The sequence below is a fragment of the Ceratotherium simum genome, chromosome 14 (genome assembly GCF_057802395.1).
Source record: "Ceratotherium simum simum isolate JZ-2026a chromosome 14, ASM5780239v1, whole genome shotgun sequence".
NCBI classification, from domain to species: domain Eukaryota; kingdom Metazoa; phylum Chordata; class Mammalia; order Perissodactyla; family Rhinocerotidae; genus Ceratotherium; species Ceratotherium simum.
This window is the reverse complement of record NC_141913.1, coordinates 64,455,971-64,482,134: the sequence shown is the minus strand read 5'-3', so window position 1 is coordinate 64,482,134 and position 26,164 is coordinate 64,455,971. Positions and strand designations below refer to the sequence as shown.

Genomic DNA, 26,164 nt, shown 5'->3' with positions numbered 1-26,164 from the left:
CTGGAGGCTCAGTGTGGACAACTCAAGGGTTAGGGCACTAGGGGGACCTGGTCACGGGGGGACCCCACACTTTTTTACTTCCAGGAGCTGGACCAAGTTCTCACAGTAAACATCAAAGAAAAGAAGACATACAGCTGCAAACAAGCACATGAAAAGAAGATGCCCCACATCCTATGTCATCAGGGAAACGCAAGTTAAAACAATGAGATACCACTGCACACCTATTAGAACAGCCAAAACTCAGAATATGGACAACACCAAATGCTGGCGGAGACGAGGAGCCATGGGAACTCTCATCCATTGCTGGTGGGAATGCAAAATGGTGAAGCCACTTGGGAAGGCAGTTTGGCAGTTTCTTACAAAACTAAACATACTTTTACCATAATTTTCAGCAATCACGCTCCTTGACATTTATCCAAATGAAGTGAAAATTTATGTCCACACACAAAACTGCACACGGATGTTTACAGCAGCTTTATTCATAACTGCCAAATGGTAGAAGCAACTAAGATGTCCTTCATAAGGTGAATGGATGGATAAACTGGGGTTCATGCAGACAATGGAATATTATTCGGCACTAAAAAGAAATGAGCTGTCAAGTCATGAAAAGACATGGAGGAACCTTAAATAAATATTACTCAGTGAAGGAAGCCAATCTGAAAAGGCTCCATACTATGTGATTCCAACCGTATGACATTCCGGAAAAGGCAAAACTATGGAGACAGTGATGAGAGATCACGGTTGCCAGGGTTTAGGGGGAGGGAGGGAATGAATAGGAGGAGCACAGGATTTTTAGGGCAGTGAAACTACTCTGTGTGATACTATAATGACAGATACATGTCATTTTACATCTGTCCAAACCCATAGAATGTACAACACCAAGAGTGAACCCTGCGGTAAACCACGGACTCTGGGCGATGATGATGCATCAGTGTAGGTTCATCAATTGTGACAAATGTCCCCTCTGGTGGGGATCTTGATAATGGGGGAGGGAATATAGGGGAAAATTCTGTACCTTCCCCTCAATTTTGCTGTGAACCTAAAATTTCTCTAAAGAATAGTCTTGAAAAAAGAATCTTGTAGCTTCTATTCCAGGCATTTGACCACAGCTCTTTTTTTCAGACTAAAGCACAAATCCAAAACACAAATCTCCTATTTTTTCCCTGCCAAATTGGTGCAGAAAGTAGAGGGAAAAAAATGTTCTGAGCTTCATGTTTATCCATTGGCACATCCGGCTCTGTTTCCAGCGCCTCTGAGAGTCTCGCAGGAGGGTGTCCCACAAGAACAGGCAGTGGGCCCTTGGACGTGGGCGCCATGACCGTCTGGGGTCTTGGACTGCACTTCCGGGCAGTGCGGTGGGGGCAGGAAGGGGCCTCATGCCCTGTTAGGAAACGGAGCATCATCCCACCTTTCTCAGCAGCCTGGAGGGGTCACCATCCTCGTTTTACAGAAGAGAAAGATGAACCAGGCATGCTGGCTCCCGACGAGGCTGGGCCCACCGCGTCATATTCCCGCTGGATTTTGCTGATTCCCGGATCAGACCTTTGTGAACAGGAAAATAAGCCAACCAAACTCATTACTCATTTTCAGGGGTCTGGGAGCCTCTGTTCCTGGCAGCCGTCCTTGGGTCACGAGGGGGCACTCCCTGAGCCCTGTTCTCTGCCTTCGCGTTCCTGCAGCCCCGGGGGCACAGGGCAGCAGTCTGCTGTCAGGACTGGCTGCAGGGCGGAGGCTGCTGACCAGTGTCCGTCTGTCCTTCTTTTCAGCAAAGAGCAACCTAAGCCTCTCCTGGCCTGTGGCACCTGATCAAGATGACATTTCCAGCCCCTTTGCATGCGTGTGCCGACGGGACACAGAGGGACACAAGCTGCCGACTGCTCAGCCACGTTTCCACGTGGAAGCCACCGGAGCCTCTTAGGACTTGGGGGGGGCGGCGTGTGCTGAGCATGCACAGCTGCAGGCCCCTGCTGCCCACCCCCCGACGCTGGTGGGGGACCCCCATAGTCTGGCTCCTTTGCAGCTAACACGGCATTCTTATGCCGTCATGGATGGGAGAAGCTCCACGAGGAGCTCAGGAGGAAAGACCAAGTCCTCAGGCCCCAGGAGGTCCCTGTGCTGCTGGCTCTGTCCCTGAGGCTGCCATGATAAACACTGCACCCCGGATACTGGAATAACTGACACTTCCTCCTCACAGTTCTGGAGGCCAGACGTCCAGGATCCAAGTGCTCGCGGATTCCGTGTCTGGTGAGGGCCCGGCTCCTGTTCACACACAGCGTCTTCTCGCTGGGTTCTCACACGGTAGAAGGGGTGAGGGAGCTCTCTGAAGCCTCTGTTATAAGGGTACTAATCTCATTCTTGGGGGCTCCAACCTCATGACCCTATCACCTCACCAAGGCCCCGCCTCCTAATGCATCACCTTGGGGGTTAGGTTTCAATGTGTGAATCTGAGGGGACACAAGATTCAGTCCACCGTACCTGCTCTTTCCAAAGAAATCAGTTCTCAGTGCAGAAGCCCCCTGCCCCCCAGGGCTCAGAGCCACATCTCTCTGCTTTACGGGCTTGCATTTAGGGATGGGAGATGACGGTCCCACACTGTGCTTCATGCCAGGGCTCCTCTGTGGGGCCCGGTCGGGGGGGGGGGTCCCCATAGATCCCAGAGGACAGGTTACAGCAAATGTAAAACACATTTTTTGCTGATGCTGGCAAGTGCTATTTGTCATCTCTCAGGGCCCAACCCTGTGGGATGTGCACAAGAACAGAACATCCCACCCAGCCGGACACACGGTATGTGAAACAGTGAAGCCAGAGCCAGCGCTCCCAGGATGGTTAAGTTTATGTGTCAACCTGACTGGGCCACGGGTGCCCACACATTTGGCCAAACATGACTGTAGGTGTGTCTGTGAGGTTGTTTCTGGGTGAGATTAACGTTTGAACCAGTGGACTCTGAGTAAAGCGGATGGCCCTGCCCAGTGTGAGTGGGCCTCACCCAATCAATCGAAGGCCTGACTAGAAGAGAAAGGCTGACCTTCCGGGAGTAGGGAGCTCCTCCTGCCTGGCTGCTTGGGCTGGACCACCTTGTCCTTTGTAGTCAAACTGAAACATGAGCTCTTCTTGGGCCTCAAGCCTGCTGGCTCTCAGACTAGAACACCATCAGTTCTCCCGGGTCTCCAGCTTGTCTGCTGCAGACCATGGAACTTTTCAACCCCCAGCATTGCAGGAGCCAATTCCTCATAAAATACATACATTTTATGTATTTGCATTTTATCTATCTATCCATCCATCCATCTGTCTACCTCCTGTTGGTTCTGTTTCTCCGGAGAACCTTGACTCAGAATCTCACTCCAGCAAGAAGCCGGCAAAACGCGATGTGTGTCGTGTGCCCACAAGCAGCAGAAACTTTGTCACCAGCTTTTGACGCTGTTTCCAAAATGTTCTTAGCGAATTCAATAGTTGAAATCTCAGTCATGAAATCTATAACTAATTACGCGGGTCTTGATTTAATCGTGTGAGCTCAAAGGAAAAAAATCAACCCGCAGATCCAAATATCAGCCTCAGTGTAAAAGGAAGTGATGACTTTGGAGAAACACAACCTCCACTTGCAAACCTTCTGTGAAGACACGCTGTTCCCCGACAGGCTGGCACACACAGCCTGTCCCCTCTGCCAGCCAGGGCCCAGGCAGGCGCCCAGCACGGTCTCCAGGCAACACTCCAGCCGCCACCGCACAAAAGGGATCTAGGAGCTATTTGCCGGAATAAATACTTCTGTCCACCATCCTCCAGACAGTTCTGAAGGCCTGTCCTGGAGGTATCGAGTCGCTAAAACAGATGTCACCCTGCCAGGTCTGACACTTCAACACCTGGGCGTGGCCTTGGCCTTGCCTGGCCATTGAGAGTGCGCTCGACCCCAACGATGCACCACCTTGTTGCCCGGTCACTTAATTCACTCCAGATGCACGTTTCTCAGGAGAATCAGCACCCGCCTGCCAACGATGCCGCAGTAATCAGGGTCTCTGGTCATACCGTGTGCTCACTTGGTGCCTCTGTCGGGGTGCCGGCCACGAGCATGGTGGCAGCGGAGTGGAGAGTGAAGGCCAGAGACCCACCGGCGACTCCACAAAGGCTGCAGGAAATGGGAGGCTCTCGCCTCCCCCTGCGGCCACTTGGAGTGGGAGGTGTGGGTCAGCCCTGGGGCTGCCTCACTGTGCCGAGAGCCCGGAGAAGCCCCTGGGCTCTCCTCGGTAAACAGGGCAACAGTGCCACTTCCAGCTCTGACCCACCGCAGCCCGTGGGGGGCCATGGACCACTCCACGCTCCCCCAGCACCTGCACGAAAACATCTACTCATCTGCCAGGGGGTCTGTCCAACCCGGTAATTAAGCAGAGGAAATGATGATTATCACCGTGACTATTTCTCCCAGGTACCACAGTGTGCACCGAGGGTGTTTTGGTTTAGAATGTACTTTTTGGGGGTCAGAGAATTGAGGATAACTTTCTGTGGCCACGGATGTGTATGGTTTTGGTATTACTAACCTTTGTCCCTGCAGACAACATGGAACTGTTGAGCAGATCACCCTAAGGCCTGGGTTTGGGGTGCCACCAAGCCTTTCCTTCCTGGGAAGCCACAGCCGCTGCGTGAACATCCCGCAGTGGACCCGGTGCTGAAGAGTGAGCCTGGCTCGTGGCAGGAATGCTGGGGGAGGCAGCCCTTTGAGGGGCAGACCTTCTGGGATAGGGCAGGGCGCCCTCCGGGTCCCGCAGGTAGCGGCCAACCAGCAGCCACCACGGCCCTGGGGGGTGATTCCACTGGGGGGAACCAGGTGTGGTGGAGAGAGGGCTGGGTGGCCTTGCTCCCCTCTCTGTGCCCTCGACTCAGTAAGCAGCCCCTTCTCCAGGCGGGGCGCACTCCGAGATGCCCCACAGCAAGGAAGCAGTTGACTTGTGTGGAAGATGCTTCATTCGCAGGTTCTGAAGAGCTGTTGGCAACACGTGGCCAATGTTTTGCTCAAAGATAATTTAGGATTGGAGCGTGTTCCACAAGCTTCTGGGTGGCTCTGTTTCCCCATCTCCCTGTTGCAGCTGGGCATATGTGCTCGACAACAAGGTCTTCCCTCCTCACAAGTTTTATCCTTATCTCCAAATGGAAGCACAGCTCTTTCCTGTGGCTCTGCAACGGCCAACTCTGAGGTCACAGCACTGAGTTGTATCCCTTTCAGATCTCATACCCTCGAGGCCCTCAAACAGCAGGTGGATTCTTTACCAAAAAAAGAAACATCTTACTGAGTCTGAGGCCACGAACACACACGGGAAGTATGAGGCCAGCGCCGTCCGCGGAGCTGTGGGGGCTGAAAGCTGGCAGAGTGACGCTGTGACTTGGAAGCAGGGAGGGAACACCCCTTGCACGCCGGTCTTCCCATCGCAGACAACCCCCCGCTCCAGGTCACCGCTGGGCCACGGAGACGCTGCTTCTCACCATCCGGGTCCCGGGAGTTGTTGGGCGGCAGGTGTTGGTGGGGGCAGCAGGCCCCGAGCCAACGGCGCTGGCCAGGCAGCTGTGGCTGCCGACCCTGACGGGGCCTGGAGGACGAGCAGAGAAACCCAGCCCCAAGTATTTTCACGGCTGGTTGGCCGGATAATGCCCGGAAGACGCCCAAGTCCTGGTTCCGGACCCACAGCTGTGTGACCTCCCGCGGCAGAAGGGGCTGTGCAGGTGGGACGAAGGTGAGGACCCTGAGCTGGGAGAGTCCTGATCACCGGACCCGTGCAATCCCAGGGTCCTCCTAAGAGGGAGGCCGGAGGGTCGGAGGCAGAAGGAGATGACGATGGAAGAGACCAGAGTGACGTGCTGTGAGGATGGAGAACGGGCCACGGCCAGGCACACACTGGCCCTACCAGCTGGAAGGGCCGGGAAGAGATTCTCCCCGGAGCCTCCACAGGAACCAGCCCGCCCACTCCTGGATCTTGGCCCAGTGAGGCCGAGGTCAGACTCCCAACTCTGGGACTGAGAGGGAGAAACATGCATTGTCTTGGCCAGGTGGTTTGTGGCGGTTTGTTTCAGCGGCACAGGGAACAGAGTGATGCACGAGGGAGCTCCAGCAGAGTTACTGAGGTGCCCACCGTGAGCAGCTCCCTGTAACTAAGTGTCCCTCCAACTAGGCCTGAGCGCCACAGTGTTGCCCTTGGAACAGCATGTCTTGGTGGCCAGGGCTAAGCCCCGTAGCTGCTCCAGCCACTGCCGGGGCGAAGGAGCCAGAGGAGGGGTCTGGGGTCTCTGAGTCACTGGCCGCACACACAGCCCTGGGGGTCGTGCAGGGCACCACTGTGGCCCAGCCCAGCCCTCACCTGCCCCTTAGACTGGCCTGGGGTCCTCCCCATGCCAGCCCAGGTCACGGCTCCCCGCCTGGGCACTGCCGCCTGGACGCTGAGGGGCCACCGAGTTGGGGAGGCGGCTCTGCCTGGCACTCATCGTAGAGGACAGAGCAGGAGGCAGAAGTGAGTAAGAAGGGGGCCAAGGGCCAAGGGTCAGCTGTGTGCCCCCCACAGTCTTTCTGTGGCCACGCATGGCTGCCTGCTGAAAAGGCGCCCCTGAGGTCTCCTCAAAGCCCTGTGCCCCCTGCAGCTCCCCCAGGGCACCAAGACCATTCTCTCACTGCAGGGGGAGCTGAGTGTTAGGAGGGTCCTGACCACCAGGTCTGGGCGCAGCATGGTGTCAGGAGCTGTCACAGCTGCCCGGCGGGCCTGACAGCCCCGGTGACAACGCCTGCAGGGTCCCTGTGATGCCGGCCCGGGCCCTCCTCAGGACGGGGTGGGGGGCTCTTTCTAGAACGCCCCCTCAGGCTGGCCCGAAGCCCCTTCTGGCCCAGGGTCCTCGGCACCTTGTGAAGCAGTGCCTGGATGGGACGGGCGTCAGAGTTGCTCTTGTCAGCTCGCTGGACTCTGGAATAGTCTCTACCGCGGGCGTCGGCTGTGGTGCTGCCCCAGCAGTGCCTCCCAGAGCGCCTTATGCCATTTTTGGCTGGGCGCCACCTCCCCAAACACTCACACAGAGGTCACTCGAGGCAGAGTAACGGACGAGTTGCCATCCCAAGGACCGCACCCCAGGCTGCTCCCAGGCAAGTGAAGGGACACAGGAGGGCCCTAGTCCAGGCCACGCGGGGGAAGGACTGGAGGCCCAGCCAGTCCGGCGGTCACTCGCCTACATCGGGCCGTGTCAGGTGGGTTAAGCTTGGCAAGAGCACAGCTGGATCTCTACGATCTGGGCTTTCACCCTAGAGTCACCAGCAGAACTCCACACGCTCAGCCTCACCATGGCCGACAAACACAGGCAAGCAGAGGGGTGCATGGACGGACAACTGCAAACAGAGTCTGGGGGCAAAGGGCGATTCCCTGTCCAGGCCACCCCGGGGTCTCTGCTACGTTCTTCCATCCAAACACCTGAGCAGCGACTTGTCTGTGTGTGGAAAACAGACACAGCATTTTCCATCTTCACCATTGTTAAGCGTGCAGCTCACGCACATTGTTGTGCAGCCATCACACCCTCCACCCACGGAGTGCCCTCATCTTCCCAAACTGAAGCTCTGCCCCCATTAGACAGCAAGCCCACCCCCTCCCCTGTGCCCACCCTGCCCGCTTCCGTCTCTATGGTTGTGGTTCCTCTGAGCGCCTCGTGTGAGTGGAATCAGACAGGGTTTGTCCTTCTGTCACGGTCCTACCGTCCTGTCACTGGTTTGTCCCACTCAGCACAACATCACAGTTCCTCCTACAAGTATGATTTTGGAATCAATTCTTCCTACAAATGACGTTTAAACTTCAGGACACAGAAGCAAAGAACTAGTGTTTGTTCAGTTAGAAAGTGTGAGCAGCTCATTCTGGATGGAGCTGCCACCCCAGCCCTGGGCAAAGGGAATCACTGGGCACCAACGTGACCACTCTGGGTGGACAGCGAGGGACCCAGGTGGTGACGACCCTGCGTGGACAGCAAGAACTACGGGCCGTGACGACCCGGTGGACAGCGAGGGCCCCTGGCGGTGATGACCCGGGGTGGACAGCAAGGGCCCCTGGCGGTGATGACCCGGGGTGGACAGCGAGGGCCCCGAGCGGTAACGACCCAGGGTGGACAGTGAGGGTGGACAGTAAGGACCCTGAGCGGTGACAACCGTGGGCGGAAAGTGAGTGCCCCGGGTGGTGACAACCCTGATGGAAATCGAGAACCATGGGCCGTGACGACCCTGGGTGGACAGTGAGGGTGGACAGCGAGTGCCCCGGGTGGTGACGACCCTGGGCAGACAGTGAGAGCCCAGATTCTAGGGGAAGACAGGCTGTGAGGAAGTCGTCTGACAAAGGAGGGTGCCACGAGGGAGCAGCCGCACGGGCACCTGCGCAGCCGTCACTGCAGGCGCTGTCTGCACACTCGTGGACCTTACCTGACCCAGTTTCACAGCAGCCCCATGACCAGGGTTAAGTGGCCCGGAGGGATGTGACCTGGGCCATCTGGCTGCAGAGCCCCGTCCTGGATCAGGGGAGGGGTCTCGGTGCGACAATCAGAGATCCCGTGACATGGAGGGGCGGAGACGGAACGTGGGGAGATCCATCCCAGAGCCGAGGGCCGGAGTTCTCTGTGCAGTGAGCGGGGCTGGGGCAGCCCGGAGCGGGCGCTGCCTCAGGCAGACTCCTCAAGGAAGAAGCTGCAGCCATGGGCTCCCTTCCAGCTCGGCAAAGGGCTGGGAACCCCGGGCAAGGGCGCTCGCTTCCTCAGGGAGGAGTTCACGGATCAGCAGCAGGAGCCACAGGGCCACTTTCCACTAATTCCCGTAATAACAGAGGGTAATGATCTTTTCTCCTTCTGTGCTTTTCTGCACCAACACACAATAATAACCATCAATACTAACACTGCCAGAGGTGAAGAGACCGTATCAGAGACACTGATAAAGGGGAGCCGTTAACCACCTTCTAGTTCTTCAGGACGCTCTTTGCTCCCCTCAAGATCATTTTCCAGAAGAAAATTGGGAGCATTTAACGAGAATGTCGGGAGCACTAGAGAAGCCCGAGACCCTCAGGTGCAGGGACCCATCAACACCACGCCTCTCAGAGGACTCATCTGGGGGCCTTCAAAAGAATACTTTAAATTTTAAAACTAAACCATTTAGCCACTTATTTAAAATCAGAGATCACATATAAAAAATATTTTAGCCTTGTGACTTTCAAGTTAAGGTCTATAGGAAAAACCCCAACAAATAAGAAAACAAAACGCTCCCAGTCTTCTCTCTTCTCCTCTGCCCTCTGTTCCCTGTGCCTCGTGCCTGGCACTGTTCCGAGTGACAGAGTCGTGGTGCAGCTGCTGCAGAAGACGGAGTGGAGCTTCCTCGAAAAGTAAACAGTTACCATATGACCCCGCAATTCCCCTCCTGGGTGTAGACCCACAAGAACTGAGAGCAGGGACTCAAGCAGATAATTGTACACACACGTTCACAGCAGCATCATTCACTACAGCTGAGAGGAGGAGGCAACCCAAGCGTCCACTGATGGATGAACAGATACAATGTGGTGCACACAGACACTGGAGTGTTATTCAGCCTTTAAAAGGAAGGAGATTCTGACACCTGCTACAACATGGACAAACCTGGAGGACGTTATCCTGAGTGAAATAAGCCAGTCACAGAAGAAGAAATAGTGTATGATTCCACTTATATGAGGTTCTTAGAGTCGTCAAAATCATAGAGACAGAGCGTAGACAGTGGGTGCCAGGGGCTGGGGAGGGGGATGGGGAGTTGGTGTTTAATGGGGACAAAGTTTCAGTTTGGGTAGGTAAGAAAGTTCTGGAGATGATGTGGTGATGGCTGCACAACAATGTGAATGTACCTAATACCCTGAACTGTACACTTAATGGTTAAGGTGGTGAATTTTACGTATATTTCACACACACACACACACACACACACACACACACAAAGTGATGAAACACAGAGCTTCTTCCTTCCTGCCGTAGTTTACTCAGCACCACATGTGGGCCCAGCATCTCGAAGATGTCCCTGCACACGGGAACGGCCAGCACACGGACGTATTTCTCCACGAGTCATCAACATAGGGATTATTCCTTTCTAAACTGATGACTGATTTGGTGAGACACCTGGGTGATGTGAAGGGATGTTTCGGGAAATGGGGAAGGGGTGGATGTGGGCTATGAACGGTGGTGATGTGGAGAACAGTGGGCGCCCAGCAGGATTCTGCGAGGGCCGGCCTGACTTCTGGATGATGTCACCAGTCGAGGCAGCCCTAACGCTCCTCCTGTTCCCTGGTCCTTGTGTAAACAACTTCCCTCCTGCATACTGCGTGGAGTTATTGCTACTCAGAAAATCCAGACACCTCCAGCGTCTTTTTAGAAGCAGAATCCGAAACGTGGGCCTGTTGAAGACCACTGGAAATGACAGTCAGGAATCAGGCACCCAAACAATGAAGGAAGCTAAACCAATTTCCTAAAATTTACATTTAAATTTAATCTGCAGTCAGGGTCACCACGCTCTTGGTTCAGCCAGCAACAGTGAATGTTCCAGGAGGAGGCAAGACATTTCTCATAATGAGTTGACCCACCGGCGCGCTCCGGGCATAACCTCCCGACGTCTGAGAGGCTCTGAGGCTGTGACGATGAGCTGCCCTGCCCAAGGGAGGGAGGCCCGAGGGAGCCTGTGCCCAGACCGTGGAAGGCACCACCTTCCACCAAGGGCACCACCAAGGGAGGGGCAGGCAGGATGCCCCCTGCCACCCCATCAGGCAATGCAAGGCCACACTTTCAGGGCAACACTCAGCATTGTCCTTCAAATACAGTAGCACCCTCTTCTCTAACCCACCTACTGGAACAACACAAACCCAGGCTTCCCTGAATGTTTCCTGAACTTTCCATGAAGCGCTCAGCGCACAAACGCTGACACGCTTTGGGGAACATCCTAACCCTAGAATGGTATTTCTGCCCACGTTCCATGTTCCGGCATCCTCACAGGACACACAGAAGGGGGCAGGAATGAGCCCCAGCTCCTGGACAAAGCCAGCTCTGGGTTTGCCGGAGCCAGAAGCCTGGCCCTGCGCCCTCGAAGAATGCGGAGGTCCGAGGACACGTCCCTGTGGTCCGGGACGAGGGAACTGGAGGTTAAAGCACATGACTCTCTAGACCTTTAGGATGCTGAGGTTTCAGCTCCAGGTTGGCCGAGCGTCCAGCTGACTGTTGGAGAGAATCAGCGGAGAAGGCCTGCTGACCACACGGCCTCGCTGAGTTCTTCAAATGGGCTGTAATTTGGGGCCTCTGCTGTCAGTGCACAGCCGCCGGCCTATGCGTCCGCCTCCCTCGGGGGCTCACTAGGGGCACGTCAACAGCGCAGGCGAAGGTGGCTCCGGCCACCACTTAGGGAGGGATGTCTAAGACCACCACTCAGCGTGCGCTGCCTCTGCCCAGCTGCCTCCAGGTCCCGGTCCCAGCCCTAGTCCTAAGCCTTGACCCCACTGTCCTCAACCCCTGTCCTGGCCACCCCGGGGCGCTGTCCCAGTCCCACCCCGGCCCCGGCCCGCGCTCACCCGCTCCTCCTCGGCGCGGATGTCCGGCATGGTGCTCAGGCAGAGGCCGACGGCTGTGACGGCCACGAAGGCGACGGACACGCAGGCGAAGAGCTTGCCGGCCGGCCCCGAGTGCGGGTTGTCCACCACCTCGCGCAGGCGGCGCCGGCCCCGCGCCAGCCGCCCGCCGGGTCCCAGGGCGCACTCCGGGCTCCCCGGCGCCGCGCGCCCCGCCGGCCCCGCGCCCTGCGCCTCGGCCGCCTCCTCCTCGCGGCGGCGCAGGCGGCGCAGGCAGCAGCGCTCCAGCCGCGCCTCGTCGATGCCCCAGTAGGCCAGCTCGTCGCGGAAGGCCAGCGCGCACGGGCCCCGCAGCAGGCGCAGCTTGCCGGCGCGCAGCAGCGCCACGATGGCGCGGAAGGCGCACGGGCTGCGGTCGAAGAAGAACTCGTCGCGGCTCACGTCGTAGTCGTCGCACACGCGCAGCAGCTCGTCGTGGCCGCGGCAGGCCCGCAGGCGCGCCAGGCGCGAGAGGGGACAGCGGGCCAGCGCGGCCCAGGCCAGGCGCACCCTGCAGCCGCCCACGTTGATGATGACGTGCCGGGCGCGGGCCCCGCCGCCGCCGCCGCCGCCGCCGTCCGGGGGCTCGGGGCTCGGGGGCTCCACGTGCCCGGGGAGCAGGGCCATGGCCCCATGTGCCGGGCCGGGGCGCACGCGCCGGGTCAGGAGGCTGGGCCTGCAAAAAGGAACGGAGCACGTGTAAGGCCGCGACCAGGAGCCCAGGGAATGCCCAGACCGCGCGCACAACCCGGCCTGGGGACGGAACCGAACCGAGCACTCTCCCGGCCCATGCCCTTGGTTCTTCTCTCCTGTAAACCTGCGGTCTACGGATGATCCAAAGAGCGGACCCTGGTTAAGCGACGCCCTGCCTCGTCTATCTCCCGGAGACGAGGGAAGTGGCCAACAGATGGGCCGGGGAACACCGCATAGAAGGAAGCGCGCCCTGGAGTCTCAGCCTGGGGAGGTCTGGGCTGGGTGTAGGCATCAGCTTCCTACCTGCCCATCGACAAATAAAGGGGGGCTGCTCTACATTTAAGGATGTGAGAGGGGCGGGCCCGTGGCTTAGCGGTTAAATGCGCAGGCTCTGCTGCTGGCAGCCGGGGTTCGGATCCCGGCCCGGACCCAAGCACCACTTCTCCAGCTATGCTGAGGCCACATCCCATATACAGCAACTAGAAGGACGTGCAGCTATGACATACTACTATCTATTGGGGTTTTGGGGGGAAAAATAAATAAATAAAAATCTTAAAAAAAAAAAAAAAGAGATGTGAGAAACATCAGCCAACAGCCAGGTGCAGCGTGTGGACATTGTTGGGGTTCAGGTTAGAGGGAATTGACCATAAAAAGACAGAGTAAATGAGAACCCCCAGCACTATGTAGGTTGTAAAGAACTTTTAGAGGTATGAGAATGGTACTGCGGTTGTGAGACCCGGAGTTTCTGTCTCTTAGTGTCCACAGGGAGGTACTCACTGTGCAAGGGTGTCTGGGGCCTGCATTAAGCCAGTCTTTCTGGAGGTGCTCTGCAGACACACCCTCTTCCTGCTTTTCACAGAAGGGGAGTTGGGTAATGGGGACACTAGGGTTCATTATACTTTCTCTCCATTTTTAGCCATGTTAAAAAATTTCCGTAATAAAAAAGGTTCTGTTTTGCTTTTTAAAAAGCTTCCAGATAATTCTGCACACAGCTGGGGCTGAGAGGCACTGTCTGGAGACAGACACTCAGTGCCTGCTTCTCCCATCTGCCTCGATGTCACTAAAGCAGAGGTTCTTATCTGTTGTCCATGGAGATTCTTCAGGGGGTCCATGAGCCTTCTACAACTACGCAAACACTTGTGTATGCGCACAGTCTTCTAACAGAGGGTCCTCAGATTCTCTGAGGGATCTGCGGCCCCTGAAGCTTAAGTCCACTGCTCTAAACAGTTAAAGAAGGGAAAAGATCTTTGGAGCACAGGAATTGCTAGCCCAGATCCCATTTAAAAGATGTCGAATCTGTGTCCCCCACCCTAACTGGAAGAATACGTAGGGCATTGTCTGTTGGACGCCTGCTCCGGAAGGCACAGGCCAGGGTGAGAGTTCAGACAGGTCTCTTACGTGGGTGATGACTCACGTTTTTACTCCATGACCAGGTTCAAGAAGCTCACAGAAGAAATACTATTCCTATTCCTAATGAGTGTCTGTCCTAGCATGTGCATAGACCAGCAACCAAAATTCCTAAATGTGCAGCTTACTCAGCACTCATTAAAGGGACACTTCACAAAATATGTTAATGAGGCCAAATCACTTTTGTCCCAAATATGGACATTTTAACTTTCATGGCAAATTTAGCTACATTTGCATTTTGCTTTCATTCTTCTGCTCAGTGCTGGGTCACCTCATTTAAATCTGTGTATCTATTTGGAAATAGGGTCACTGACTCAGGAACCATCTCAAAGAGGGTCCATAAGTAACACCAATGACTTTGACCTTCAGGGAGACGACTGTGGTTTCTCCTCCATGCTGCGGAGGGGCGATTCCGTTCCTCCCCCAGATTTGCTGCTCAAGATGTCTGTGTGCTGGGTGACACGGTGAGGCCAAGCATTCCAGCTCTAGGCGCTTCTGTGTGCTTGGGCAACAGGGACATCAGCAAAGAAAACAGGCAGGTCCCAAGCCAGGGGCGGGAACTCGGAAGACCCCAGACAGTGCCGACGACAGGCCCGTCTCCCGGGAGGAAATCTCGGAAGTCAGAAGAGGCGGTAACCTGGAGAGAAGACACAGTTCCAGCTCAGGTTCTCAAGCGTGCACCGTGGCCAACAGCCTCAGAAACATCAAGGGATCCTGCAAAATGGTACCCTCCTGCCCAACACTTCAAATTCTGTGTGACTGGAAAATCGCATAGTGAGGAGCTCCAAAAACACATCCCTCCACCAAAGCAACAAAAAAGCTGGTAAAAACCATCAGAATCGAGTCTTTTGGAACTCTGGAAACTAACCAAAGGCTTGCAGCAGCCAAGGGAACACTGAAGAAAACACAGCTGACACGGTAGCAGCAGCGAGCTCTGCAGCGTTTTAACTCCAGCTCCCAGTTCAGCGTCGGCAACCTGAAGATGACAGTCTGGCATCCCGGTGCCAGGGCTGCAGTGGAAGGAGGAGGTGGACCTAATTCACAAGGAACTAGGATCATTTATTCTGACCTGAAAGAGTGGCTCAGAAAGCTTGCCTCTCTCTTCCCTAACTTGGAACTCTCCAGGCCTAACGTTGCCACCTGGGCAATTTGTCAAAAATCATTTACAGGAAAACATTTTACCTATTTCTACCTGAGGCAACGGATAACTGTTGGGCAAATGACAGGTTAACCAGGAAGCTCTGGAGGAGAGGCTGGGGAGTGAGGTGTTTGCGGAATGAGGGCTTGGGGAACTCTAGGACTCCACGCATGTGCCTGGGGCCGTGCATGTGCTCAGGAAAGACCGGAGAATGGAGGCCCTGCCCTTTCTCCTCTGGCAGACCTTCAGACTCTGCGCAGCAGGCGGGGAAGGGGAAGGCAGGGTGTGAACTGTCCGCTGAGTGTTGAATGCGCCACCCCTCCAGCCCGTCTGCAAGGCTGGTTTGCTTTTGTTTTGGTTCCAGGCACTTAAGTGTCTCTTAAGTGGACACAGCAAGTGTCCCAATCACTTGCTGACCATTAAGCTAATGGAACAGAGATATCAGTGGCCACACAAGACAAAAACTACAGACTTTGCATAATTAGTTCAGAATAGTCACGAAAACAAACAAGCTCCTGCACACACCCTGGGGAGGGGAGAGTCTGCCAGAAGAAACGCAGGGGTGAATCCTCAGGACCTTGATTGGGCAGTGGTTCCTGCAATACGACACAGCACGAGCAAAGAAAGGAAAAAAGATACGCCAGACTTCATCAAAATTAAGGATATTTCGGGGCCGGCCCCGTGGCGTAGCAGTTAAGTGTGCGTGCTCCACTGCTGGCGGCCAGGGTTCGGATCCCGGGCGCGCTCGGACACACCGCTTGTCAGGCCATGCTGTGGCGGTGTCCCACATAAAGTGGAGGAAGATCGGCACGGATGTTAGCTCAGGGCCAGTCTTCCTCAGCCAAAAAAAAAAAAAAAGAAGAGGATTGGCATGGATGTTAGCTCAGGGCTGATCTTCCTCAGGAAAAAAAAAATCAAAGACATTTCAAGAAAATGAAATGACAATTCACAGAATGGAAAAAAATTGTAAATCATATATCTGATAAGGGTCTAGTGTCCAGGATATACAGAGAACTCAACAACAAAAACAAACAACCCAATTAAAACATGGGCAAAGGACTTGAATAGACATTTCTCCAAGGAAGATATGAAAATGGCCAATAAATACATGAAAAGATGCTCAGCGTCATTAGTCATTAGGGAAATGCAAATCAAAACTACGAGATACCACTTCACATCCATTAGCACGGCTATAATCAGACAAAAGGAAAAACAGTGTTGGAAACGATGCGGAGAAGCTGGAACCACACTCGCCACTGGGGGAACATGAGACAGTGCAGCTGCTGTGGAAACCGTCAGGCAGTTCTTCAAAAAGGTAAACACACAGTTACCATGTGACCCAGCAATTCCACTCCTAGGTATATGCCCAAGAGAAATGAAAATGCACATCCACATAAGAACTTGTACGTGAATGTTCACAGCAGCATTATTCACAAGCCCTGAAAGGTGGAACACCCGATTGTCAACTGATGATGGAGAAACAAAACGTGGGCTATCCAAATGTTGGGCCATAATTAAGCCGTAAAAGGGAATGAAGTACTGATGAATCTTGAAAATCTCATGACTGAAAGAAGCCAGGCGGAAAAGGTCACATGTTGTATGAATCCATTTATAAGAAATGTCCAGAATAGGCAAATCTGTAGACAGGAAGTAGGTTAGTTGTTGTCAGGGGGTGGGGGAGGGCGTGATGGGAGTGACTGATGAACGGGTATGGGGTTTCTTTCAGGGTAAAGAAAATGCTCTGGAATTAGATAGTGGTGATGGTTGCATAACATTGTTAATATACTAAAAACACTTAATTGTACGTGTTAAAATGGTTAATGGTAAATATTATGTTATCTGAATTTTATCCTAATTTTTAAAAAATAAAAAAGTCTGAGTGAGTAGGCTGGGGTGCAGTCCAGAACTACGCATGTGAAAGAGCATGTCTAGTGCACGGAAGTTTGAGACCCGTTGCTTCAACTGTCAACATCAAGACCTTTTGTCGTTATGTTGACGATTTTATACTCCAACTGCTACCAAGTGAAGCTGAAACCTGCTGCCAGGGCTGCACGGGAATTATAAAACAGATAGGCATCGGAGTGGGTGTGTTCAGCACAGCCCACAGATGCCCACCTGCCCCAGGAGTGGGACTCATCTGAGACTTGAGCAGGGGTGGAGGAGGGAGAGCCTCGACAAGACTAATCAGGTAGCACGGACTCGCCAGCGGGATCCCACCTGCCAGTAAACAACTTAAGAATTTCTTCTGGACATGAGAAAAGTTGCCTTAGGTGGTGTAACTGCATGAATGGAGTGAGGGAGGAGTTTTCAGTAATCACCGGGACAGCGTGTGCCCTGACCTTCGAAAGCCAAGCTCATTGCAGACCTGAGGAGAAAGTGACCAAGATTCAGTGCTGTGTGTGCCTCTGCCCCACAGGCTGTGCATCATCCAGTAAACGTTTAATCAATATCTGCTGTCACCCGGTCACCTGGTGAGGCTGAGGACAAGGTCATGGAGCTCACAGTCTGGGGGCACAGGCACCCAGCGCCTCCAACACTGCAGTCCGGTCTGTGCGGGGAAAGAAGAGGGTGGTCTGAAAGGTCAGCCAGGAGGGGCTTCTCAGAGGCAGCTGGGCAGGCAGAGCTGTGCTGAAGGAGCGAGAGCTTATTTTACTCAAAAGCAGTTGTTTAGGTCACAGGAACTTGCTGCAGAGGTTTCCTGAGCTGCCTCCTCATATCGAGGACTCTGGGGGATTCCAGGCTCCGAGCGTTCCAACTCCTGGGCCCCCCGGGCTCACAGACTGAACCTCCTAATGAGGCAGCAAGACATCCGGACACTCCGCGCTAGATGGCAGGAAGCCAGCAGCAGCAGCGCTTTGTCAAGGATGCCTTGCAGGGGCCTGTGCGGGGCACTCACACCCTACATACTCTCCAAGGGATGCGAGGCCGACCAGGAAGGATGGGGGTCTGAGGTTCCAGGAGGGGCTCACAGAGAGAAGGTGCCACCCTGCGAGGTCGTGGTCTAAACTGGGCAGGCCCACGTCTCAGCTCCAAATCTGAGCTGAGACCAGTGGTTTCTGCCTGGAATACAAACGTCAGGTTTCACCATAAGGGACAGAGAGATCACCTGCTTACTGACAGACATCGTGCTGGAAAGCCGCCATGCTGCACAAGGCCCTGATTCCTCACCCTCTCACAGCCCCTTGGAGTCACGTACTAAATACGTAGAACAGGTTGATTGACTCCTTTTGAAGCCGAATCAAATGTGCGTTCCAAATTCTTTGTACGTAGGGATGAATGATCATTAAAGAACTGGATAATCTGCTAGAACCTGGAATTCTTGCTAGAAAGGGATTTCTTCTCCCAGAATATACATTTACAAATATAAACATAAGTTATATGTCACTTTAAGTGTTTTTAAGTCAACTTCTTGTTGACTTAAGAGGCTTCAAAGTTACTTCTGGAAGCCCTGAAGCGCATTCCCCATCCCCAGCGTGGAACATAGTCTCTGAAGTACTGTTGATTTTAAGAAAAAGACTGACCACTCGATAGAAAAAATGGGCAAACTGTCACAAAGTTGACAGTAAAGGTGAAAAATAGCCTTGAAACATATGAAAAGATGTCCATCTTCATTCATAGTAGCAAAATAAACATCTCAAATTACCACAAGGTATTATATGAGAATAGATGAAAAAGTTTGATGACACACTCCGTTGTCAAGGATGTGGGGTCTAGCAGACTCGTTTGTTTTTGATGGATAGTAGATTGGTACCACCATCACGAGAGGAGGTGGAGAGTCTGACCTAATCCTACAGGAAGCAGGGACCTTTGTAGGGCTACACCCTCAGCGAAAGGGAAAACTAGGAAAAATCTACCTACAGGGACAGGAAGATTGTAAGACTTCTCCGGCTGGATCTAGGTAAAAACTGAGATTGTGTGTCTAAACGCACAATGGGTTGGAGGATGGAATTTTGGTCTGTGAAACTCAAAGCTAAGGAATTATGCCCCATAAAAGTAGTCTCAGGTTGGTGTTAGAACAATACACATAAGCAGTCTAGAGCTGTGCTTCTCAACTGGGGGTGACTCTGCCCCCAGCGGGCATTTGGCCAGGCCTGGGGACACTTTTGATTGTCATGACTGGGTGTGACTGGCATGTAATAGAAACCAGGGATGCTGCTAAATCCTACAGTGCACAGGACACCCCCCAAAATGTCAGTAGGGCCATTGGTCTGTAGGGACAGACTCTCAATTAAAGCCTCATGGATTCCCACAGGTGAAGCCCCAACTAAGATGAATTTACAAACCAAAATTATAAAACACACAAGGCAACACTGACATGAGCAAACACCAGCAGACATGTGAACAATAGGTTTAGGCTCCTAGGACTTTCAGATAATAGGATTATCAAAAATAAATAAAGACATGAAGAAGGAATTAAAAACACCAGAGGAGAAAAGACACTATCAAAGACTGGGAGCATGTGAATAAAAAAAAAAGCCTCCAGAAATGAATACACACAGCCATAGATGAGGCGGAAGCAGAGAAGATGGGGTCAGATGGAGGCACTCTCCCCCAGGAGGCCTCCCACAGGAGTCAAAAGAAGACAAACACTATAGAAAAAGCCACACACGCAGAGGAGGAAGCAAAATTCCCGATGTCTGTTCACCAGGAATCCCAGAAGAGGAGGCAAAAATAAACCAAGGGAAGAAAATGCATCAGGGTTGGGAACTGACCAGTGTTCAAGATGGAAGACTCTCAGAGTGCCAAACGGGACAGGAGAATTCCACGCCTGGTGCCTTATGGGGAAATCTGGGGGCTTTAATCGTCAAATAAATGTATCCTGTGGAACTTGATGGTTTTTAACTTGGGAAGTAAGGAAAGCTTTCGTCTTCCTGCTTCTGGGGAAGACGCACTTGAGGGCTGAACGCCACTGAGGCCGGCACAACTCCCTGCTCTCCATCGTCTGTGTTTTCTGCCTGATTCCCTGTAACACGTGGTAACTGGGTCTGGGACACTCAGGCGACCACAGACAGAAAGGGCCGGGAGGCCTGGGTCCGCTCTTCTGAGGCAAACGCACCAGAGGCTCCTGCCCCGCTCTGCTGTTTCTCCGGAGGCCTGCTCCTGGCAGCGCCCACCCTGGCCGGGAGCTGCCGGCCCACGGCTCACACCCGCCGCTGCGGGGAACAGCGCCAGGCAGAGCCAGCAGGCTGGAGAGAAAACAGAGAACGCTGGCCGGGGCGTGGAAGCGCCAATTAGAGATGGCCCCTCCTGGGGAGGCTGCGGGGACGCGCTGGCAGAGGTGTGTGAGCGTGCGCACCGGGCTTCCTCATCCAGCAGGAAGGAGAGAAAAAACATGAAGACGTGGAAATGAGATCTCAGGTATCGGACGGAAATATTTATTCTGTAACCGAATTTACCATTTTGTTTTTAGGCTTACAAACATTAACGGGAACAGACCAAAACCTCCACGAAGTTGTGGATTTCACCCAAAGAAGGGAAGTATTCTTTTCCAGGGGAAATTTCTCTCCTTGTGCAAGAAGAGACAGGGCTTTCTTCTTGGAGAAGGTGACATTTAAAATGAGATCCCTGATATACCCGGGCAGATGGAGCAACATTGTTGGAACCCCATGTCCTTGTAGCCCCCACGTCCCTGGGGCCCTCCGGTGCCCCTGGGCTGTGCACACACCAGGTGAACCCCCAGCTGCTGGGCTCTTTGCCCAGGGCTTCCTCTGGCCACCACCGTCCATCCTGCCTCCCAGCACAGGTCAGAGAGGCTGAGCCTTAGCGCTCCCCAGGAACAGCCTCCCCGTGGCTGGAGGAGGCAGGTGGGATGGCCCTCAGAGTCTCCAGTCCCCCAAGGGGCCTCGCTGTTGACTGCCTCTGCCTTCCCCTCCCTGCCTGGCTCCCGACTGCCCCGATGGCTTTCCTGGGATCACTTCCCGAGTAAGCCACCCAAGCCCTGTCAGGATCTGCTCGGGAGGAATCTGAACCCAGAGTCGGATGTGCAGGGGCAGGCAAGGGAAGGTGGGGAGGGGGAAGGAGAACACAGACCCTCCTGCACAAACCCCTAATTGGTGAAATACGTGTCACTCACAGCTGTTCACTGTATTTATTCAACAAACACTCATGGAGACCTCAGCAGACCCAAGCAAAGCTCTAAGTCCTTACACACCAGCTGACACCCTACAGGTAGGCAGGATTATTACCCACGTTCTATGCTGAAGGACACTGAGACACAGAGAAGTGAGGTAACCAGCCCAGAGAAGTGAGGTAACCAGCCCAGGGTCACCCAGTGGAGGAGGTGGAGCAGCCCTGCTTCTGAGTCTGCTCTTCACTCCTGGACTGGGCAGCCTTCGGTATGGAAGCTTCCAGACGCAGGCACAGAACATAAACAGGAGGCAGCAGAGGCCTGTCCAGGTGTAGCTCCCAGCCCACAGGCCACAGTGCCCACCTCCTTTCTTCTCTCCACACGGCTGCCCTGAAGGCGGAGCATGGGTGCAGCAGGCTGAATTGTGACCCCGACAAAGACCTAATCCCCGTACCTGTGAACATGACCTTATTTGGAAATAGGGCCTTTGCAGAGGTCATCAAATTAAGATGGGAGGCCCTACCCCCATGACTGTCCTCGCAGGAAGAGGAGACAGACACACAGAGCAGAGGCCGTGTGACGCTGGAGGCAGAGGCGGGGGGGATGTGGCCACCAGCCAAGGGGTGCCTGGAGCCCCCAGGAGCCAGAGGAGGCAGGAAGGATTCATCCCGTAGAGGTTCCAGAGGGCGCGCAGCCCTGTGGACACCCTGATTCTGCACTTCCGGCCTCCAGACTGTGAGAGAACACATTTCTGCTGTTTTAAGCCCCCCGTTGGTGGTGCTTTGTTACCGCAGCCCCGAGAACCAATACAGAGGGTAATGGTGAAAAGCGGTTGTATTTTCTTCCAGGCAGAAGGCGAACTATGAACACACGAGTACGCTATACCATGGCACCAAAGGAAACGGGGAGAAGCCGTTTACCACGTTCATTGCGGCCTCTCAGACTGTCGCTGCAACACACACTACATCTTTTTCACCAAGAGAGAAGTGAAGTCTGGTTTGGCGAAGGTCCCAGGTTATGTTTTCATGTCAACATTCCGTTTGTAACTGATTGCCCAGCATTCTTCCCATCCAGTCTCACTCCCCTCCTAGGAAAACAATGCCTGTTTTGTATAAATCTGGCTGAATACTCGTAAATAAATTAAAGGTCTCTAGGACCTCTTGAGCAATTTAAAATAAATTGTGGCTTAAAGGAAATCCTGGGTGTAAGTCCATCTGTACTGGGCGGCAGCACTGTTGTCCAGGAGCTGGCTGCAGAGATGCGCGTCCTCACCACGCCTCCCGAAAACAGCAGAGCTGCAGGCAGACTGTGCAGGACCTGGTTCTAGGAAGCAGAGCAAGTGCGGGTGTTCCTACACATGAATGTGTAACCGTGAGAGAGGATGACAACAGAATGAGTGCCACAAAGACTTTCCAGTAAACGTAATAAAGAGAAGTTGCTGGGATATGATGACATTTACAGTTCTGAATTAAAATTGTTCAGAATTTCTATGAGTGCCCACTGGGGGCTTCCTCACACAAAGGATGCCTCACTCCAGGTGGGTGCCCTGTACATCTGGGGGGTCTCTAGTTTATGTGAGCGCTGCCAGGATCCACACAAGCTGCTCCAGGAGACGAGTCATAATCCTTAAGTACAGATAGCTTGGAGGGGTTTCCAGACCAGGGCTCTCAACCGGGGTCCACTGCGCCCCCCAGGGGACACGAGGCACGGTCTGCAGACATCTCTGGTTGTCACGACTAGGGGGCCACTGGCATCAAGGGGGTGGAGGTCAGGGCTGCTGCTCAGCGCCCTGCAGGCCCCAGAGGGCCACCACCAAGAGTTACTCAGCAACATCCGGGGTGCGGGCGGTGAGACCCTCCTCAGACTCCTCAGTCCTACTGAGTAAAGAACTCACTGAAGCAGCTGTGCGAGGAAAGGGACGACAGAGGCTAGGTATCAACTTAGATGCTGGAAGACATCCCCAGGCTGTTGAGGGGACACAGGAGGCTAGTGGACTGCCACAAAGCAGGGCGTCACAGCCAGGAGGAAGCTCAAAGAGTGGTTTGACCTCAGCGTAAAAGCTGACTGCTCTAGAATCTATAACATGTTGTGCACTAGAGATGCTGCAGACAATCACTCCAGCAATTACAGGCTTAGGTAAGTCATCCCCTGCCCCCACTTTGGTTCCGTGTCTTCATAAATTGCGTTCACACCTGTTGACCTTTCCCCTCACCGCTTCTCAACATCAGCCACCCCAGGGCCAAAAGTGTTGGTTCATGGGGAAGGGAAGCCATGACCCGGACCTTCCTCAAAGACTGTCCCAACCTTCTCCCCTGTCTTGTCTTCTTCCAGATACACACTTTGCTTTGCAGTCGAAATGCTTAACCTCTGAGATGACGTAAATTCACAAGAACAGACACATGAGACAGGCCATGTGACAAGGAAAAAGTGATCTAAATAGAAATGCTTTTCTTCAACCAACCAACCGGCACATGACTGTGGCTGAGACAGTTTAGAACAAAAACGCATGTAACTTCATGACAGTGAAGACCTCACAGCCTACTATTCAGTGAGACACTGTATGTTTTGTTTTTCAATTCTTACTGTCCTACCATGACAAACACTATATGAATTAAGATAAAAAACACCTAAGGGTTAAAAATAAAAAGCCAAAGGTAAATAACTAAGTTTACATAAAACAGGACTCAGGAGATTTTCATAGTCCTAAAATAAAGACAAGTAGTATTAGGATCATTCCACGATTTCTTTCTGACTGTTAAACTCATGGATGTTTAATTACTTTGTTTTGAAATGGATTTATTTTCTATATGTCAAAGTTACACAAATTACAAAAGGCTTCTAAAGTGAGTATATGAACAGAACTGAAAACTTGCTAATTAGATCTATTTTTAGCCATGCTGTTGAAAGAAAAATTGACAGTTATTTTTCAGTTATGATTTATGAGAACCACATATAGCCTCCAAATCTATAAGACACATAGAAATTTGGTAACTAATAACTATTATCCACAAAGCAAGGTGTATATACAGCAGAGCTGTATATAACTGCCCCCAAGATTTTTTAAATCAAATTTTTAATTTTGAGATTGTAGAGATTCCATGTGCCCTTTACCCAGTTTGCCCAGTGGTAGCATCTTGCAGAACTGCGGCCCAATCTTACAACCAGGATGCTGACTCTGACACAGTCCAGACACAGGGCATCGATCACCCCCAGGACCTCCCTTTTATAGTCACACCCACTTCCCTCCCTCCCATCCCCCCCCCCACAACCACCCCTGAAACCACTAAAACCATGAATCTGTTCTCCATCTCTATACTGCTGTCATTGCAAGCATGGGATATAAATGGACTCACACTGTTACGTAACCTTCAGGATTGGCTTTTTTCACTCAGCATTGCTCTCAGAGCTTCCTCCAGGTTGTTGCTGTATCAACAGTTCGCTCCTAGAGATCTCTCGTCTATGGATGTGCCACAGTTTGTTTAACCATCACAAGTTGAAGGACATCTGGGTTATTTCCAGGATTTGACTATTATGAACATAGCTGCTATAAATATTTCCATAAAGGTTTTTTTTTCCCTCTGGGATAAATGCCCAGTGAAGCAAAAGTTTTTACTTTTGATAAAGTCCAATTTATCATTTCTTCTTTTATTGACTGTGCTTTTGGTGTCAAGAATAATTTTCCTAGTCCAACATCCCAAAGATTTTCTACCATTCTTTTTCTAGAGTTGATAGTTTTACATTTTAAGGCCGTGATCCATTTTGAGTTAATCTTTGTATCAGGAGTGGGATGTGAGTCACGGTTCACTGTTTTGGCCCATGGAGGTCTAACTGTCCCAGCACCATTTTGAAGACTATCTTTCCTCCATTGAATCACTTTTGTACCTTTGTAAAAAGTCAGTTGGGCGTGTTTTTGCAGATCTGTTTCTGGGTTTTCTCTTCTGTTTGGTTGATCCATGTAAATGTCTCTTTACCAATACACACAGCTTGATAACTGTAGTTATATGGCTAGTCTCAAAATTGGGTGGACTGATTCCTCCCACTTTATTCTTCTTTTCAAAGTAGTTTTACCTATTCTTGTTCCTTTGCCTTTCCATACAAATTTTGGAATAATTTTGTCTATACTTACAAAAGAAATTTCACAGGAGTTTTGACAGGAATTGTGCTAAACCTCAAGCCTACTTTCAGCTCTCTCATTCTTCACCCATTTGGCAGCTCTGCTGTTTGGTGTGCACACATTCAGGATTGCTACATCTTCTCAGTGGAGTGATCCTTCATCAGATGTAATGTCCCTCCTTGTCTCTGCTAGTGTTATTTGCCCCTTATCCACTGTATCAAATACTAATGCAGCCACTCCAGCTTTCTTTTGGTTGATGTTTGCATGATATATCTTTTTCTATCCTTTTACTTTCTATCCTTTTACTTTGCTTATATTGTTATAATTGAAGTAACTTTCTTGTAGACAACATATAATTGGGTCTTGTTTTTTCACCCATTGTGTCAATCTCTGCCTTTTAATTGGTATTTGTTTTGTTTACACCATTTATACCTAATGTAATTATTGATATATAGTGTAATTATTGATAATGTAATAATGTAATTATTGATAAAATCTTCCATTTTATTTTCTGTTCTTCATTTCTGTTTTATTTTTCCTGCCTCCCTGTGGATTACTTGAACATATTTTAGAATTCTACCTTGAGTTATCTATAGTGTTTTTAGCGGTTGCTTCAGGTATTGCATTATATCTACATAACTTATCACAGTCTACTGGTGGTGTTATTTTACTAATTTGAGTGCAGTGTAGACACCTAACTTTTCTTTATATATGTATACCATACCCCATTTGTAATACAATTGTATTAAATAATTCCTCCACATACCTTTAGAATCACATCAGAAAGTGTTACAGTTTTGGTTCCCACCATCAAACATAATTTAGAAAACTCAGGAGGAGAAGGTAAGTCTATTACATTTACTCCTATTTTTACTTCCCATGTTCCTCCTTCTTGATGTCCCAAGGTTCCTTCTTTTATTATTTCCTTTCTCTTTAGAGAAATTTCAATTAGTCAATATTTAAGGGTAGATCTGCTGGTGAGAAATTTTCTTAGTTTTCCTTCATCGGAGAATGTCTCGATTTCACCTTCATTCCTCAAGGATATTTTTGCTGGCTTTAAGAGTGTGAGCTGATAGTTCTTTTCTTTTAGCACTTGAAAAGTGTTGTTTCCCTTCCTTCTGGCCTCCATGGTTTCTGATGAGAAATCACTG

At 52.0% G+C, this 26,164-nt stretch overlaps 1 protein-coding gene across 1 annotated transcript in view; it reads right to left on the bottom strand.

Moving 5' to 3' along the window:
• The window catches only part of KCNG2 (potassium voltage-gated channel modifier subfamily G member 2), a 63,784-nt gene that overhangs the window by 23,211 nt on the left and 14,409 nt on the right, over positions 1-26,164 (bottom strand). The window contains exons 3-4 of the mRNA XM_014781303.2: positions 14,058-14,331; positions 11,559-12,270 (exon numbers count right to left, since the gene is read on the bottom strand). Of these exons, the coding sequence (XP_014636789.2) occupies positions 11,559-12,221 (663 nt within the window). The 5' untranslated portion in view covers positions 12,222-12,270; positions 14,058-14,331. The remainder of the gene's footprint in view (positions 1-11,558; positions 12,271-14,057; positions 14,332-26,164) is intronic.